Source organism: Arvicanthis niloticus, chromosome 23 (assembly GCF_011762505.2).
Source record: "Arvicanthis niloticus isolate mArvNil1 chromosome 23, mArvNil1.pat.X, whole genome shotgun sequence".
NCBI lineage: Eukaryota > Metazoa > Chordata > Mammalia > Rodentia > Muridae > Arvicanthis > Arvicanthis niloticus.
In genome coordinates, this window is record NC_133430.1 from 19,885,409 (window position 1) to 19,900,953 (window position 15,545).

General features: G+C 42.3%; 1 protein-coding gene across 2 annotated transcripts in view; it reads left to right on the forward strand.

The window, feature by feature from the left end:
* Positions 1–3,761: 3,761 nt before the first annotated feature.
* The window catches only part of Galc (galactosylceramidase), a 59,133-nt gene continuing 47,349 nt past the window's right edge, over positions 3,762–15,545 (forward strand). The window contains exons 1-5 of one of the 2 annotated variants that reach the window (XM_076921468.1): positions 3,762–4,130; positions 7,059–7,127; positions 7,326–7,389; positions 10,715–10,828; positions 13,473–13,612. In XM_076921468.1, coding sequence (XP_076777583.1) covers positions 3,936–4,130; positions 7,059–7,127; positions 7,326–7,389; positions 10,715–10,828; positions 13,473–13,612 — 582 coding nt within the window. In that variant the 5' untranslated portion in view covers positions 3,762–3,935. Of the gene's footprint in view, positions 4,131–4,218; positions 5,256–7,058; positions 7,128–7,325; positions 7,390–10,714; positions 10,829–13,472; positions 13,613–15,545 lie in introns of those variants that run through there. The other variant, XM_076921469.1, reaches the window with a different exon arrangement.

The window sequence follows — 15,545 nt, forward strand, 5'->3', positions numbered from 1 at the left end:
ACTTCACATAAGGGGACAACAACTTTTATGGATTCTGCATCTTGTTTAGTTAAAAATGCAGCAGTAACATATTTAATCACAGTGGTATTTAAATGAACAGTTGGGAACATTTCAGAGCCAAGAGACACGGAGGTATTTTGACCATCTAAAGGTCAAATCAATAAAACACTTATTCAGAACATTGGCTTTACAGGGTCAGAATTCTTGGGCAGTTTTCTGATCTTCCCAACACTGGTCAGAGGCAGCACACTTGGGCTTGAAATGGGGCAAATGAATGCGGACTTTCTGGATTACAGCTTCTCCATGCGGCAGACAATGTGGGCAGCTATTCTGCTGATGAAGGACGTTTTCCCCTCTTTCCCCTTTCTAAGCTGCATCACTTGTCTGGTGCAATTTCCAAGATTAAAAGCAGTGAGCAAATAGGGCGGGATCAAGTTCTGACATCCTGCTTCTTACTCTCATTTTTAATTTCTTTTTATGCATTTAATTAGTCGTGTTTGTGGCCTAATAAGAAAGGGTTCTTTGGCAGAAAGTGAGAGTGGAAAAGGCTATGAATTTAGTTTCAAAAGAGACCGAGAAGAATGGAAAGGCTGGCGTTCTGGGCTACTTGCTTGGGGGAATCCTCCTGATATTCAAATTCAGATGTGAGAAATGCATAAAGGGCTTTCAGAAAATTAAGTATGAAGAAAATAACATAGCTTTTTATTAATTAAATACGGTGAGGGTAATATCTGGGGTTAAGTAAAATAGACTATCAAGGTTAATGTTCTGTCGTAACATTAGTGTGGCTGATAGAAAGCTCAAATGCTGTCTGCCTTTGATGTTCTCTGTTGGGCAGCATTGTGCTCAATGTTGAAATCATCTCTCTGTTGAATGAACTTTTGCGGTTTGAACATGAAATGTTTCGCAGAACCTGTGTGTGAACACTTGGTCCCCACTGGCGGTGCTGTTTGAGGAAGGTCATGGAACCTTTAAGGGCCAGTAAAAATGAGTCTTGATTTTGTCATTGTCTGTTTCCTGGTTGTGGACACGAGGCTACCAGGCCCATGACATCTGATGCCCTGTTATCCCTGTTGTGATTAATTAGATTCTCTTCAACACTAAGACAAATAAACCCTTTCTCCCTCAAGTTGCTTCTTGCCAGTTATTTGTTTACAGTGAGAGAAAAATAAAAAAACAATGGTAATTAACATAAACTGTCATTTTCTTCAGCCCTAGGAGCTCAGGAGACTCTCAAATTCCTCTCTGACAGTTGATATTGACAGTTGAAGAGAGACTAAATATCCTTCCGCTGCAGCACGGGACTGAAACCTCCTGGCTTTCTAGTACTTGGACAAATCTTTGCAGTAAACATCGCTGACAAGCTACAGGTCGAGGGGCCAGTTTTCACAGTGAGAGAATTCGCTGTCAGGATCACATTTGCCAAGGATTACGTTCAGCCGGCATTCTTTGATGCAAACAACTGAAGCTGTGGCCACCTGGCACAAAAAGTGAAGTGGTCAGGATATGGCCCATGATCTATGCGGAGCCCTGAGGATGAGGCTGGAGATAAAAAACAGAAAACCAGGTCACCCCACCTGGACATTCAGGTTAGGATGGCACTGCTGACCCCACTGTGCCGGGCCCTTGAGGACACTTTAGCTGGAGTCTCTGTGATACTCCTGGGTTCCAGTGTAATAGATCCACCCTCAAACTTCTGGTCACCCTTCCAAGGTCAAAGTACATCTTCAAGGAACCAACTGAAGGGTCTGATTACTGTCAGAGCCTGCACTGAAAGCAGGAAGAGGGAGGATTTGCTTTCTTCATTCTAGAAGGTAGAGTAACTCTGCCTCTCAACACGCTTAGCATTGTGAAGCAGTGACAGGCCTGGATTATTATAGAACCAAAACTCAGAGCAAAACAAGGGCTGGAGAAATGCTTCAGTGGGTAAAGGTGCCATCATCAAGCCTGCTGACCAAAGTTTAATCTCTGGGAGCCTTGTAGTGGGAGAGAACCTCTGACCTCCATATGTGTACCGAGTTCCAAGTGTGCAAATGGTTTGATTTTATCCCTTCATATAATTTCCTGTAATTGTGTTTGTGGTGGGTAATCTTCATTATCAACTTGACTGAATTTAGAATCAGCACAAAAAAACAAAACAAAACAAAACAAAACAACAAAAAAACCCTGGGTGTGTCTATGAAGGTCTTCCCTGAAAGGTTTAACTGAAGAGGGAAGTTGCCCATAAAAAGAAGGAAGTAAGCTGAGTGCCAGCTTTCACCTCCTGGCTTTCCTGACTGAAGATGCAACACACCCAGGTGCCTCTGGGTACTGCTGGGGAGACTCAGCTGCCAAGAAGATAAGCCAAGATAAACTCTCCTGTCTTTAAGTCCTTTATCAGAGATTCTGTTACAGCAACTAGAACGTACTGAAGACAGCAGTCGTGAAACACAGATTCAGGTTTGTTTTCAAGGGCTAACACAACTTACTCCATAGATCATTATGCAAAGGCCTATGCTCCCTTAAGCCCCAGTGCATTTGTCTTCTCCTTGTCACTCTGGTGTCTCAGGGACTTGGGTGAGAACTCACTGGCTCTATGCTTTCCACTAAAGGAATGTTTGGGGGTGCGGGTGGGGGTGTAGCTTTCTACAATATTAGGGGAATTCCCAGGACAGTTCACTTTCCTAGCACATCAGTTTACTGACAGTGGAAGTTAGCTTATGGTAGTTTCAAAGCAGCATAATTTTACCTTTGTCATTTTGGGGTCCTAAGAGTTAAACTGCTGTGACAAACTAGATGGACAAAGCTTACAAATTTAAGTTATAGGGCACATTCTAAGAAAATGAAGACCCCCCCACCCAATAAAACAGATTAATGACATATGTGCTGAATCTGATTAGGTGCATGTTTAAGTTGCAAAACGTGTGAGCAGCCATGTCCAGTCTTTTCTTATCGTGACACTATGTTGTCAGCTATAGACTTCACACTTGAGGTCTGCACAATCGAAGTTTTTTTTTTTTTTTTATCATAAACAGTCTCACAATGTTTTGAGTTAAGTTTATGTATAATTTTAGGGTGGGCTGCTTTCATAGCTATTATCTTGTCTGCAGGCACAGGCTGGATGCACCTGCTAGGGTACTTTAACTGGATAGAGAAGTGAGTAGGAAGGTAAGGGTTACTGTAACAAGAGTTGGCAAACATTACCACTTCCTATATTTTGGTCAGGGCATCTTTCATAAGTGAATTTCATAGTTCTTTAAGAAGCAGAATAAAGATCAGAGTATTCTGGATCTATTGTGTTTTATTTTTCCTTAGGATTCTTAATGCAACATTTTAGAAGACTAATCTCATATTCTCTCTTAAGGCTAAAAGACCTGGATATAGCAAACTACTCAGCCGAACAGAAAACTTTGTCAGCTAGCATTTGCCAAGTGTCTAAGTGCATCCAACTAAGATTTCCGGGGTGCCTATTATCTTACTTTTATTTTATCCAGAGTTCCCTGACTTGCTGTTCTTCTCTCACGGTGGTTTAGAAAAATTCAGGGTCCTTAAGGCAAGCGACTCAACCAAGATGACCCCTTAACTGGGGACTCAGTTAGGGGCTTCAAGCCAGGTCCTCACTGCTGTTTCCTACTGAGAATGATCTATTAGGGTAGGACCACTCACAGCCCTCTTCTTTTGACAGTTGTTGACCATTCACTAAGATGATTCATCAGGTGAGGTAGGAAGAGTGGTCACTAAGTAATTACACGCAGAGAGACTGGTCCCGCCTCTTTGACACAGAAGTGACAAGGCAAAGCTCGCTCGACCTCTCCCCGCTCAACACTACAGCGGCTGCGCGGGCAGCCCGCAGCCCTCACTTAAGATGGCGAAAGCTTCCTCAGCCGCCCGCTCTTCTTCCTCAGGGAGGCGGTCGGACCCGCCTCCCGGGGAGCCCCAGTCACGTGACCCGCACAATGGCTAACAGCCAGCCTAAGGCTTCCCAGCAACGCCAAGCGAAAGTCATGACCGCCGCCGCGGGCTCGGCGAGCCGTGTCGCGGTGCCCTTGTTGTTGTGCGCGATGCTGGCGCCGAGCGGCGCCTACGTGCTAGACGACTCCGACGGGCTGGGCCGGGAGTTCGATGGCATCGGCGCAGTCAGCGGCGGCGGGGTGAGCGCGGGCTGGTGGGAAGGAGGAATGCGGAGGAGCGCAGGGAATGCCGGGGTTGCCCTCTCCCACAAGCCCCCGCGGCGTTGCCGGGCGAGCAAACGCCGCTACCCGCGCGCCGCTTGGGGATGAACCCAGGCTGGCAGTTAGATTGGAATGGGGAGCCCGAGGTCTCGAGGGAACCGGTGTCTGCTGCAGTCAAGTGGCCAGGGCTCGAGGGTCGCCGGCCAGGGCTGTCTTTGCGGTGCTGGAAAAGTCACTTCCAGAAAAGCCAGATCGGGACCGCGAAGCCTCAGCTTTAGTGGTTCCCTTCCTTCCCAGGGAGTTAGTTGGTGGGGCAGTGAGTCAGAAGACATAGGCAGGGTTTGGGGGACTCTTCTTGAGCAGTGAATAGCACCCTCCCCACCCCTGTAAGACCTCTTGACTCTTTAGGGTTGTGTAAAAATGAGGCGATCTGGGATATTGTTTTAAAAGAGGGCCACCTTCATCCACTAACCAAAACTGCCAAGTGTGTTTGTGTGTGTTGGGGGGTCGGGGGTGGGGATGCTGGTTCTCTAGGGCGCATGGGAATCATTAGGTGTATTGGCTAAAATTTAAGTTCCATTCTGACTTTACAATAAACACCAGTTAATTCTCAAATGATGAGGTCTTGAGAGAGATTTCTTGTTGATTCAAAGATCTCAGGACTGGGAAGTGGTTTTGCTTTTAAATTGAAGCCGTAAGAGTAATTTTAGATCTACAGAAAAGCTAGGAATACAGTACAATGTTCTTATATACCCCAGCGTGTATGTGTACTAACGAACTAATCTATTCTCAGTACTGTTTATTTAATAAATAGCCAATATTTCATATACAGCCTTAACCTCTCCTTTTGATATCTTTGCTATTAAATCTAAGTGTATAGGCTTTCTTAAAAAATTTGAAATTTCTAGTATTCCAATCAATATCCCAGATTGTTTCATTTGCTTAATTCACTCAATTTTAAATTATTAAAATAATTTCATAACCTGGTGTGATGGAGTAAACCTTATTGTGTATATGGTGGGAGTGTTTGTACATGTGAGTGTAGGTACTTAGAGGCCAGAAGTAGGTCACTGTGAGTTGCCATCTCTCCAGCCTCCAGAGCAGGTAAATCTATAAAATAGTCAAGTAGTAATGTCTCTGTACTGTGTTATGTGTTAGACAGTTTAGGAGAACAATAATGAATGAAGATGGATGAACATTTTATTTACATACCAGTTTAAATGTGTGTGGGTAAAACATGTTACCTAGCACAGTTGAAGCAGTACTTAGATTTCCCTCTCTTGATTTTCACATATTTAGGGAAAGCATTTTGCTTCAGTGGTTGACATGTGGACTTCAGCGGTGGCTGGAGTCATTCTGGTTCAGGACACTCCCCTCCTGGTTTTGACAGGTTATTTCATGTCCCTTTGCTTAAGTTTCTCTTCTGAGGGAACAAAGTGACAGGGGGTAGCATTGTGAGGACAGGCGTGATTATCCAATTGTGATTCTTGTTATGTTTTTACGGATTATGGAGGAGGGAGTTGTTTTAAGATTTTGTGGCAGGATGCTGGGAAAGTGACCTGGTACCCTAGTTTCTAATACTACAACTTCAGCTTCAACAATGCTTGTAACCACAAAAGGGTTATTTTGGCCATCAAGAGACATGGTTATCAAGACACAAGCTGTTTATGGGTCCTTGCCCTAGCATGTCTTTACTGCTGCCGAGCTAGAGACCCAGCCCTGAGGACACAGCTGCAGTTTTTCCTGGTTGCCTTGTATCTAACACCTTGCCTACTCACTGATGGCCTTCCAATGTACAAGTCTTTGATTTCACTATTGGTTTTATAATTTCTTTTTTTTTTTTTTTTCCATGCTGTCTTCTGGGTCTAGGTGTGGCTAAATCTAGATAGTGCTTGTACTATCTTTTTTCTTTTAAGATAACACGTTTATTTACTCAAAGTGTTAGGGGCCAGAAGTCTAGGTAAACGTGTTGGTAAGGATATACTTGCTGCAAAGGTTCATGGTAGAATCTGTTTTTTTTTTTATTCATTCTGTTACCAGTCTCATGTGAGGTTTTGTTCATACAGTCTTGCCGTGGGGATCATTGTGAGGTCAATCTTAACAATAGCAGATTGAATTTATAAAGGTGAGGGAAATATTGTTCTCTCAGCATAGCTCTTACATAGCTATAAGATATTGATGGCTAAGACTGTCTTGAGATTCATCTTATTCATCCTAGCCCCCAGATATTGATGGGTGCTCTTAGGATAGACTTTCAGTTTCAAGATGAATTTGGAATCATGCTTATATTAGCTATTTTTCTTGTTGATATGACAAAATACCCCAAAAAATGGTTTAAAGGAGAAAGGATTTATTTTGGCTCTCAGTTTGAGGGTTTGGTCCATGGTGGTAGGGAAGGAGGATGCTGCAGCTGGTCATATCATATCTGCAGTTAGACAGCACACAGATGCTTGCCAGTGCTCAGGTAGCCTTCTTGATTTTATACAGTTTGAGGTGTCAGCCCATGACATGTTTCTACTCACATTCAGGGTGGGCCTTCCTACTCCAGTCAACTCTAGAAGCTCCCTCACAGACACCCCACAAGATTGTCTCCCCAGTGATACTCCATCCTGTCAAGTTGACAGTGCTAACCATCACAGTGTAATAGCCTTTATAAGCGTATCTCTCAACCAACTCTTACACCATCATAAGAAAACCTATTAGCTCTCAGAAAAACAATAGGCCTGTGCACCCAGTGATTGGGTGCAGACCAAATAACGTAGCAAATGACTTCATAGCTCCATTTGCTCATGCTGGGTCGTGTGTGTGTGTGTGTGTGTGTGTGTGTGTGTGTGTGTACACTGTAGACAAATACAGATGACCATACTTTTTTTTTTTTCATAGTTTTGAATTTTTTTTTTTCCCCAGGCAACCTCTCGGCTTCTAGTAAATTACCCAGAGCCCTATCGTTCTGAAATACTGGATTATCTATTTAAGGTAAGGAAGAATAATCACCTCATGGGCCTGTGGTGTTTTGAAAGTATATGGTGAAGTTCAGCCTTAGAATTTCTCAGCTTTCCCATAGAAGTTTGTTTCTTCTCTCCCTGTACTGCCCAAGGCCTCCCAAGGCCTCCCAAGGCCTCCCAAGCTTTTACATGTCAGAGTACATTAATAACACTGTTCCTTTTTCCACAGCCAAACTTTGGTGCCTCTTTGCATATTCTAAAAGTGGAGATAGGTGGCGATGGACAAACAACAGGTAGGAGGATTGACAATTTACCTATACTTAAACATATGGGACAGAAGGAAGATCGCCTCATTTGAGGAGATTGTTCTTCAGCGGATCGGGCTTTACTTTTCTCCTTTCACATTTTCAGGTGTGTGTACATGCATATGTGGGACTGGGTGACATCACCTTGCTGGCCTGGCTTTTTATATTTTTCATTTTTAAGAATCATGTTAAATGTAAAATTTCCAAAAATAGTATTGAAAGTCTAAATTGCTCATTGAAGTAATCACTAGAGAAATCCAGTTTTCTAAAAATCATGCACATTTGGAATTTTATGGAAAAGTTATAAGAAAAATTTAATTATGTATAGAATATATAAGATGTTATTAACTTTAAAAATGTATTGTAAAATACAACAAATATATTTTAGAGACACAGATACAGCTTTTAAAAAAACAAATGTAATTTACATAAAGATATAACCTTCATAGACAAATTGTAAAGCACTTCTTTCAGTAATTAAATATACTTAATGCTTATAGACCAAGTCCATTAATATTACTTGAGAGCATTTTCTGTGTTTGTCTTCCTGCTAGTGATTTCAAGGTAATTTAAAATAAAAACGATTTATTTTTATGTTATGAATGTGAGTGTTTTGTCTGTATGGGTATATGTGTACCATGTTCATACTTAGTGCCTGCAGAGGCTAGAAGAGAGTATTAAGCTTCCTGAAGCTGGAGTTTCCGATAGTTGTAAGCCATCGAAAGGGTGCAGGGAGCCAAGCCTTTAATACTGGAAGAACAGCCTTTACTGAGTCTCTTTGAATATGTACTCCTACTGGAGTCTTAGGACAAAAGCCTTGGCTTCCAATGTAATAACCTAGGTTTGGCCACTTATCAGACTTGTCAGAGGTGATGACTGGGGCCCTCTTATCATCCAGACAACACTGATAAAAAAAAAAAAAAAAGGTCTCGTGACCCATGGCTTTTCTTTGAAAGAAAAGAAGGACTTTGAGGCTTTATTGAAAAGGGGAACGAAGGCTGTAATCTGTGGTTTGGTTAGCTAGAGTTATGCATATTTGACAGAGCAGTAACCTTGGTCAGGCTGTGGTCTGATTGTTCATTCTTCAGGCTGATTCTGCAATGAGAAGTCTTCTCCTTTGAGAGGGCGGCTTGATTAACTTTCTAACCTGCAGGCTTGTGGTTCTTTTGGGGTAGTTTGAATCTGTTGTGATAAAGGTGTTTGTGGATCGGAACTGTTGTTCTTAGAATCCAACGTAACTGCTGGGCAGCTCAGTTTACAACCCAGAAGGAAAAGAGTTAAAGGAGACAAAAGGAAGTCAGAGAGGGAGAAAGTGAGAGTAAGGTAGGTCAGTTACTGGGCCCTGCTTCAGCGTTTGTACTTAATTTATGCTGCAAGAAAAAAGTGAAAATTAAAGCTGGAGGGAACCTCCCTAACAGAAGCTTTTCTCAAAAAAAAAAAAAGTCTTCTGTAAAAACCTTTTAGACAGGGAGCTAATGCTGATGCAGTGCATTTGCTGAAGCTGAATTAGAGTTAAGGACACAGAAGGGCGGTTCGTAGGAGCTCTCGTGCTGACATTAAAGAAGAAATGGGCCAGGATAGTCATCCTCATAGGCCCCAGTTAGCAAAGACTGGTGTCTGAACCATGAGCACACATGAGGACGCTGACCTCGGAGACCTGCCTCTGCCTTGATCTTGATGTTTCCTCTGCTGGCTTTGAGTGCTAGCACAGGACTTGGCTATCGTTGCAGTAGGCGTGCATAGTCACCTTGTCTTAGAGCTTGCTGTATCATGCCTGTTGTATTGTGGAGTGTAAGAATGGGGCTCAGGCGTACAGGGGTTCACAGCCAGGGTGGGGAGGGAGAGTTGAGATGATGTGGACTTGAGGTTGGAAACCTCAGAGAGATGGACAGCTCTGCAGAACTTAGTCCTGGGGTTGTTCAGTAATAAAATGTGATAGCATTTGTCTCCGTACTGCTTTTAAGATAACATTGTGGCTTTATTATTTTAAGAACCTTACAGTGTTTAATATAATGAAAAATATGAAATAAGATACTTTGCAAAGCCATGTTCTTACATAATTCTCATCTGCACAACTTCTGAGCCAGAACTAGAATACAAGAAAAGTACCACTTTAAAAATTGTTTTAGTGTGTGTTTGCATACCAGGGTGTATGTGTGTGTGTGTGTGTCTGTGTCTGTGTATGTGTATGCCTGTGTGTGTGAGTGAGTGTGTGCGAGAGTGTGAGTGTGTGTATGTGTGTCTGTGTGTTAGTGTGTGTGTGAGAGAGTGAATGTGTGTGTGAGAGTGTGAGTGGGTGAGAGTGTGAGTGTGAATGAGTATATATGTGTGAGTATGTGTGTGCCTGTATGTGTATGAGAGTATGAGTGTGTGTGTGAGAGTGTGAATGTGTGTATAAGAGTGTGAGTGTATGTGAGAGTGTGAGTGTGTGGGTATGTGTCTGTGTGAATGTGGATGTATGTGTGTGTGAGAGTGTGTGTGTGTGAGAGTGTGAGTGTGTGGGTATGTGTTTGTGAGTGTGGGTGCATGTGTGTGTGAGAGTGAGTGTGTGTGAGAGTGTGAGTGTGTGGGTATGTGTTTGTGAGTGTGGGTGCATGTGTGTGTGAGAGTGAGTGTATGTGAGAGTGTGAGTGTGTGGGTATGTGTCTGTGTGAGTGTGGGTGCATGTGTGTGTGAGAGTGAGTGTGTGTGAGAGTGTGAGTGTGTGGGTATGTGTCTGTGTGAGTGTGGGTGTATGTGTGTGTGAGAGTGAGTGTGTGTGAGAGTGTGAGTGTGTAGGTATGTGTTTGTGAGTGTGGGTGTATGTGTGTGAGAGTATGAGTGAGTGTGTGTGTGAGTATATGTGTATCTGTGTGAGTGTAGGTGTATGTGTGTATGAGAGTGTGTGTGTGAAAGTGTGTGTGTGTGAGAGAGTGAGTGTGTGGGTATGTGTCTGTGTGAATGTGGGTGTATGTGTGTGTGAGAGTGAGTGTGTGTGAGAGTGAGTGTGTGTGAGAGTGTGAGTGTGTAGGTATGTGTTTGTGAGTGTGGGTGTATGTGTGTGTGAGAGTATGAGTGAGTGTGTATGTGAGTATGTGTGTATCTGTGTAAGTGTGGGTGTATGTGTGTATGAGAGTGTGTATGTGAGAGTGAGTGTGTGTGTGAGAGTGAGTGTGTATGTAAGTATGTGTGTATCTGTGTGAATGTGTGTGAGTGTGTGTATGTGTGTGTGAGAGTATGGGCATGTGTGTTTGTGTGTATATTCGTGAGTGTGTACTTAAGAGGCTCTGGAAAGCACATCCTTGGGTCCTGTCCTTCTGCTCTCCCTGTTCAGATGGCACTGAACCCTCGCACATGCACTATGAGCTGGATGAGAATTATTTCCGAGGCTATGAGTGGTGGCTGATGAAGGAAGCTAAGAAGAGGAACCCGAGCATTATACTCATGGGTAAGGTCAAGTGCTTAGGACTCTAACTCTTTAACTCTCAAATTTGGAATCATGCTTGTGAAGTCTCTGTTAATACTAATGTACTAAGTTTTAGATGTTACCTCTGTACTACCAGCTATGAAACATACACCAGGAATGAAATTTCATTGTCACTGTTTATTATGGTGTATCTCTATGCCTTGACTGATTGATTGAGTTTTGAGACAGAGTCTCCCTTTGTGACCTAGGGTAGCCTAGACCTTGCTATTAGTCCAGACTGACCTGCCTCATTCTCCTGCTGTCTCTGAAGTGCTATGGTTGTAGGCTTCCCATCATGCCTGGCTTGTTACTTTTAAACCTTGGTGTTTTAGGGTATCTATTGCTGTGATGAAACACCATTACAGACAATGCAAGTTGTGGAGTAAAGCTTTTTTTTCCCCCTGTCTTACAATTCTGGATCATTATTATTGAAGGAAGTCAGGACAGGAACTCAATCAGGGAAGGAACTTGGAGGCAGGGGCTGATGCAGAGGTCATGGAAGAATGCTGCTTACTAGTTTGCTCAACATGGCTTACTCAGTCTGATTTTCTATAGAACTCAGAACCAGCCCAGGGATGGTACAATCCACAATGGGCTGGGCCCTCCTCCATCAATCACTGTCGGGACTCTCTCTCAAATGTTGGAACCCGCACTGCCAAAAGCTTGGGGGCCAAAATTGTTAGAGTCCGCACTGCTCCAAGCTTTGGGGGCTAAATTGTTCCATACTGCTGCTCTGGTCCGCAGGTCAGGGTTCAGTAAGAGAGAGAGTGAGGGCAGACAGGAAGAATGGAGGCCAGACAGAGTGTGATTCAGTCTTGTTTATTCTCATCTCTCTTCTCTCTTTTCAAGTCCCTTGTTACTAGTCCAAGTCCCAAGTCTCGAGTTTCTAGTCCTTAGTTCCTAGTCCCTAGTGCCTCCAAGTTCCAAGTTTCCAGTTCCCAAGTTTCCAGTCCCCTTTTCTGTCTGCCTCTCTCCTTTTATATAAGTCTCACTTCTTAAGTCACGCCTTTAAGTCTTGTCTCTAAGTCACACACACCCAAGGGAAAATCCTGGGTATCTAAAACAAGATGTTATCAGAGTGTGCTCAGCTGTTGTTGTAGGCTGTTGTAAACAAATATTTTATCAGGGTATATGGCTTAAGATGGCTGCAAGGATGATAGCCGCCTTCTGTCGGCTCCTCACAAATCACTAATTAAGAAAATACTCTACAGGCTTACATACAGCCGGATCTTAGAGAGGCTTTTTCTTAATTCAGCTTCCCTCCTCTCTGATGACTCTAGCTTGTGTCAAGTTGACATAAACTATCCAGCACTCTTGGTGATGTTAAGATCACCACAGACTGGGGGTTCTAAACAAATTTTGTATCCAGATTCTGACCATATTGGGCTTAGGTATTAGCATTGGACAGAACTGGATAGTTAAAACTCAAACTGACCTGTATTTATTTCACAATTCTGTAGCAGCATGAAGTACTTTAAATAGCCAGAACATAGGGCTTTTATCACTTGAAGTAAATTTGCTATTTTGATTACATTTAGACTGAGTTAAATAAAATTATGACCTACTTTAAATATCTTAAGTTACTGAAAATTAGTTTCCTTGATAATTAAAGGATAAGAGTATTACATTCCAAATTAAGAGAGCAATGAAGAATGTATTCCTCCAAATGTCTGGAATGTCTGGAACAGTATATGCATCATTGACTTGAGCACAGGCCCTCCACTGTTCCGTTTCCAAGGTGAGCCCTCCCTCACGTAAATGTAGACATTTGGCATGCTAGCCCTTATCCCAGCAAAGACTCACATGGCAGACCTTCACTGTAAGCAGCGCATTGTCTTTAAAGGCTCTCTTGCTTCAATGTCATACTTTCTATGTAGTGAAATTAGCTTAGAAAAAGATACTGTGTCAGGTTGATTTTGATTTTGTTTTTAGCAGCAAACTAGATTGGTCATCTGTTTAAGTGAAAATAAGCTGACGAGCTTGTCTTTAAATGTTGTAGCTGAAGTAGGTATTATAGCTAGTGCCTTTCAGTTCTCTCTCCTAACTTCACAGGCGAGAGTTACTGAGCTCATGGACGTGAGTGATGTTCCCTCACCCAGCAGCACTTTCCTGTTGACTCATTGACTTTATGTGTCTACTGAGTTAGGTTTACTGAGTTAGGTTTGCTGATCATGGTTGCCTGACCTACTGACAATTAACCTAAGATGATATTGTTGTGAGTGAGAACTTTATGTTGCACTGATCATACGAGGGTTGTTTTGGAATAAACCTTTCAGGGCTCCTCAGTTTGATCACAGAGAACAAGAGTATAATATTGAACTTCCCTGTAGAGAACAGAGATGTTAAAACGTGCATTTCTTTCTGTTAGAAAAGGCTGTGAGGGAGTTGTTGTTTTTTATTTAAGTTTAATTTTCTTGAAAGGACAGTTGGAAGTATAGGACATAGCGGTCAGGATCAGTAAGAAATCTTGGTTTCTATTGAATAGAAATATTTTGCATTTATGTGTGGTGTCTCTCCTTTCAGCCAGCTTTCCATTGACCTTTGCCTAGTGCACTGGTTTCTCACCTGTCTCAGCGGTGCCAGCACTGTTTCATGTGCTCCTCTTTTGCCTTTGTTCTCCTTACAGGGTTGCCATGGTCATTCCCTGGATGGCTGGGCAAAGGTTTCAGCTGGCCTTATGTAAATCCTCAGCTGACTGCCTACTATGTTGTAAGATGGATTCTGGGTGCCAAGCATTATCATGATCTGGACATTGATTATATTGGGGTTAGTAACACAGTTTACCATAATTTATTTTTAATTTATTTTTGTATATGTATGTATAATTTCAGAAAGTAATTTGATTCATTTTTGATCCTTTAGAAAGATTTACAACCATACTTTAGGTATAGAAATATGCTTTACGTATTGTATAATACCATAACAGGGTGTTTTGATATAGGTTTCATTTTTTAATTATTATGTATGTGTATGGGTGTTTGCTTGCATCTATATCTGTGTACCATGTGCATGAAGTGTCCTCGTAGGCAAGTAGAAGACATCAGGTCTCCAAGAACTGGGAGTTACAGATGGTTGGGAACATGATTGTGGGTGCTGGGAGTTGAGCCAAGGTTCTCTGGAAGAAGAACCGGTGCTCTTAACTACTGAGCCATCTCTCCAACCCTTTGTTGTAGTTTTAAGAAGAAAAAAAAGGAAAATACTTTAGGTTACAAAACTCAGGCCAGATTTTAAAAAGCACTTTTTCTAAATTGATCAATAGGAGAAATATGTTCAGGGACTAGTTTTATTTAATTCCAAGTCAATGGGATTGAAAGGAAGCCCAAGTTTTATATCATTCCCTCAAAACATAACACAACCCCCCAAAACACATGTTTCCTTATTTAGGGAATTCATAAATGGTTCTTGTTAGTTCAATGAGCAGAAAGTTGAGCTTATGTATCTACCATGAGAAAAACCAAACCAACTATGATGGAGTGAAACTAACAAAAAAGAAGACTCAGTCCTTCCTCCTACCTAATGCTTGTGGCGAGGCTTTGTTGGCTAATCCTTCTATGACATGAGACTGATTTGTTATTTTGATGTCTGATAACATTTCAAAAGAACTGCAGCTGGCCTCTTATAGCTTTTCTTTGCCAATCTGTTCTTTTACTTTCGAGATTCTAATCACATCAGTCTCTTCCGTGCCTCCCTCTAGGCCCTCTCACATACCACTTCTGACTCTCCCGCACGTTCACGGTCCCCTTTTTTCACTAATTGTTCTTGCAAGCATATATGTGTATGTATACATATATATTCCTACATACAATCTGTTTAGTTAGTCCCTATGATGTACTTGAATGTGTGTTTTCAAGGCTGACCATTTGGCCTTAGACAACCAATTGGTGTGCTGGGCTCTGGAGAAGACCACTCCTCCACCTTGAAGCTATCCTCAGTTGCCTGTAGTTCTTTGAGGCCTCATGTTCCCTCCCCCTCTTCAGCATGTCTGCTGGTGGTGTCCTTGTTCAGCTCCCATTTGCACAATTGTGGTGGTGAGACTTTATGGGTGTCATTTGCGACAATCCCAAGAGTCACAGTCTCACAGCAAACTCCCTGAGCCTGTAGCTCTTACAGTCTTACTGCCCCGCCCCCAATGGAGTGTTGTCTGAGCCTCAGGTGTGTTGGGGAGTGTTTTGTAGATCTAGCCATTGGAATCCACAAGTCTGCATTTTGATTGGCTATGGTTAGGATTTTTTTTTTTTTTTGTACCAATCCAATTCAAATTCTCTTTCAAATTCTCTTTGTTGTTGTTTGTTTGTTTTGGTTCTTTTTTGTCTGTTTAGTTTTCTAAGACAGGGTTTCTGTGCATAGACTTGACTGTCCTAGAACTAGCTCTGTAGGCCAGGTTGTCCTTGAACTCACAGAGATCCACTTGCCTCCACTTTCCCAGTGCTGAGGTTAAAAATGTGTGCCATGGCTGCTTGGCTCTCCTTCAAAGCTTTTTATCTAGTTTTTAAACAATAATGTGGTTCCTCTATACTTTAAAATTCATTCTTATTTTGATGAGTTTTCTGGTAGTGCCAGAGATCACCTGAAGTTTTCTTTAAGAGCTAGTGCATAAATATTAAATTGGCACTTATAGGTCATTGGCAATAGTAAGATACATAACTGTTTGCAGTGTGACTGTTTCAAACTGAAGCTGATTTTCAGTCTTAGACCTGGA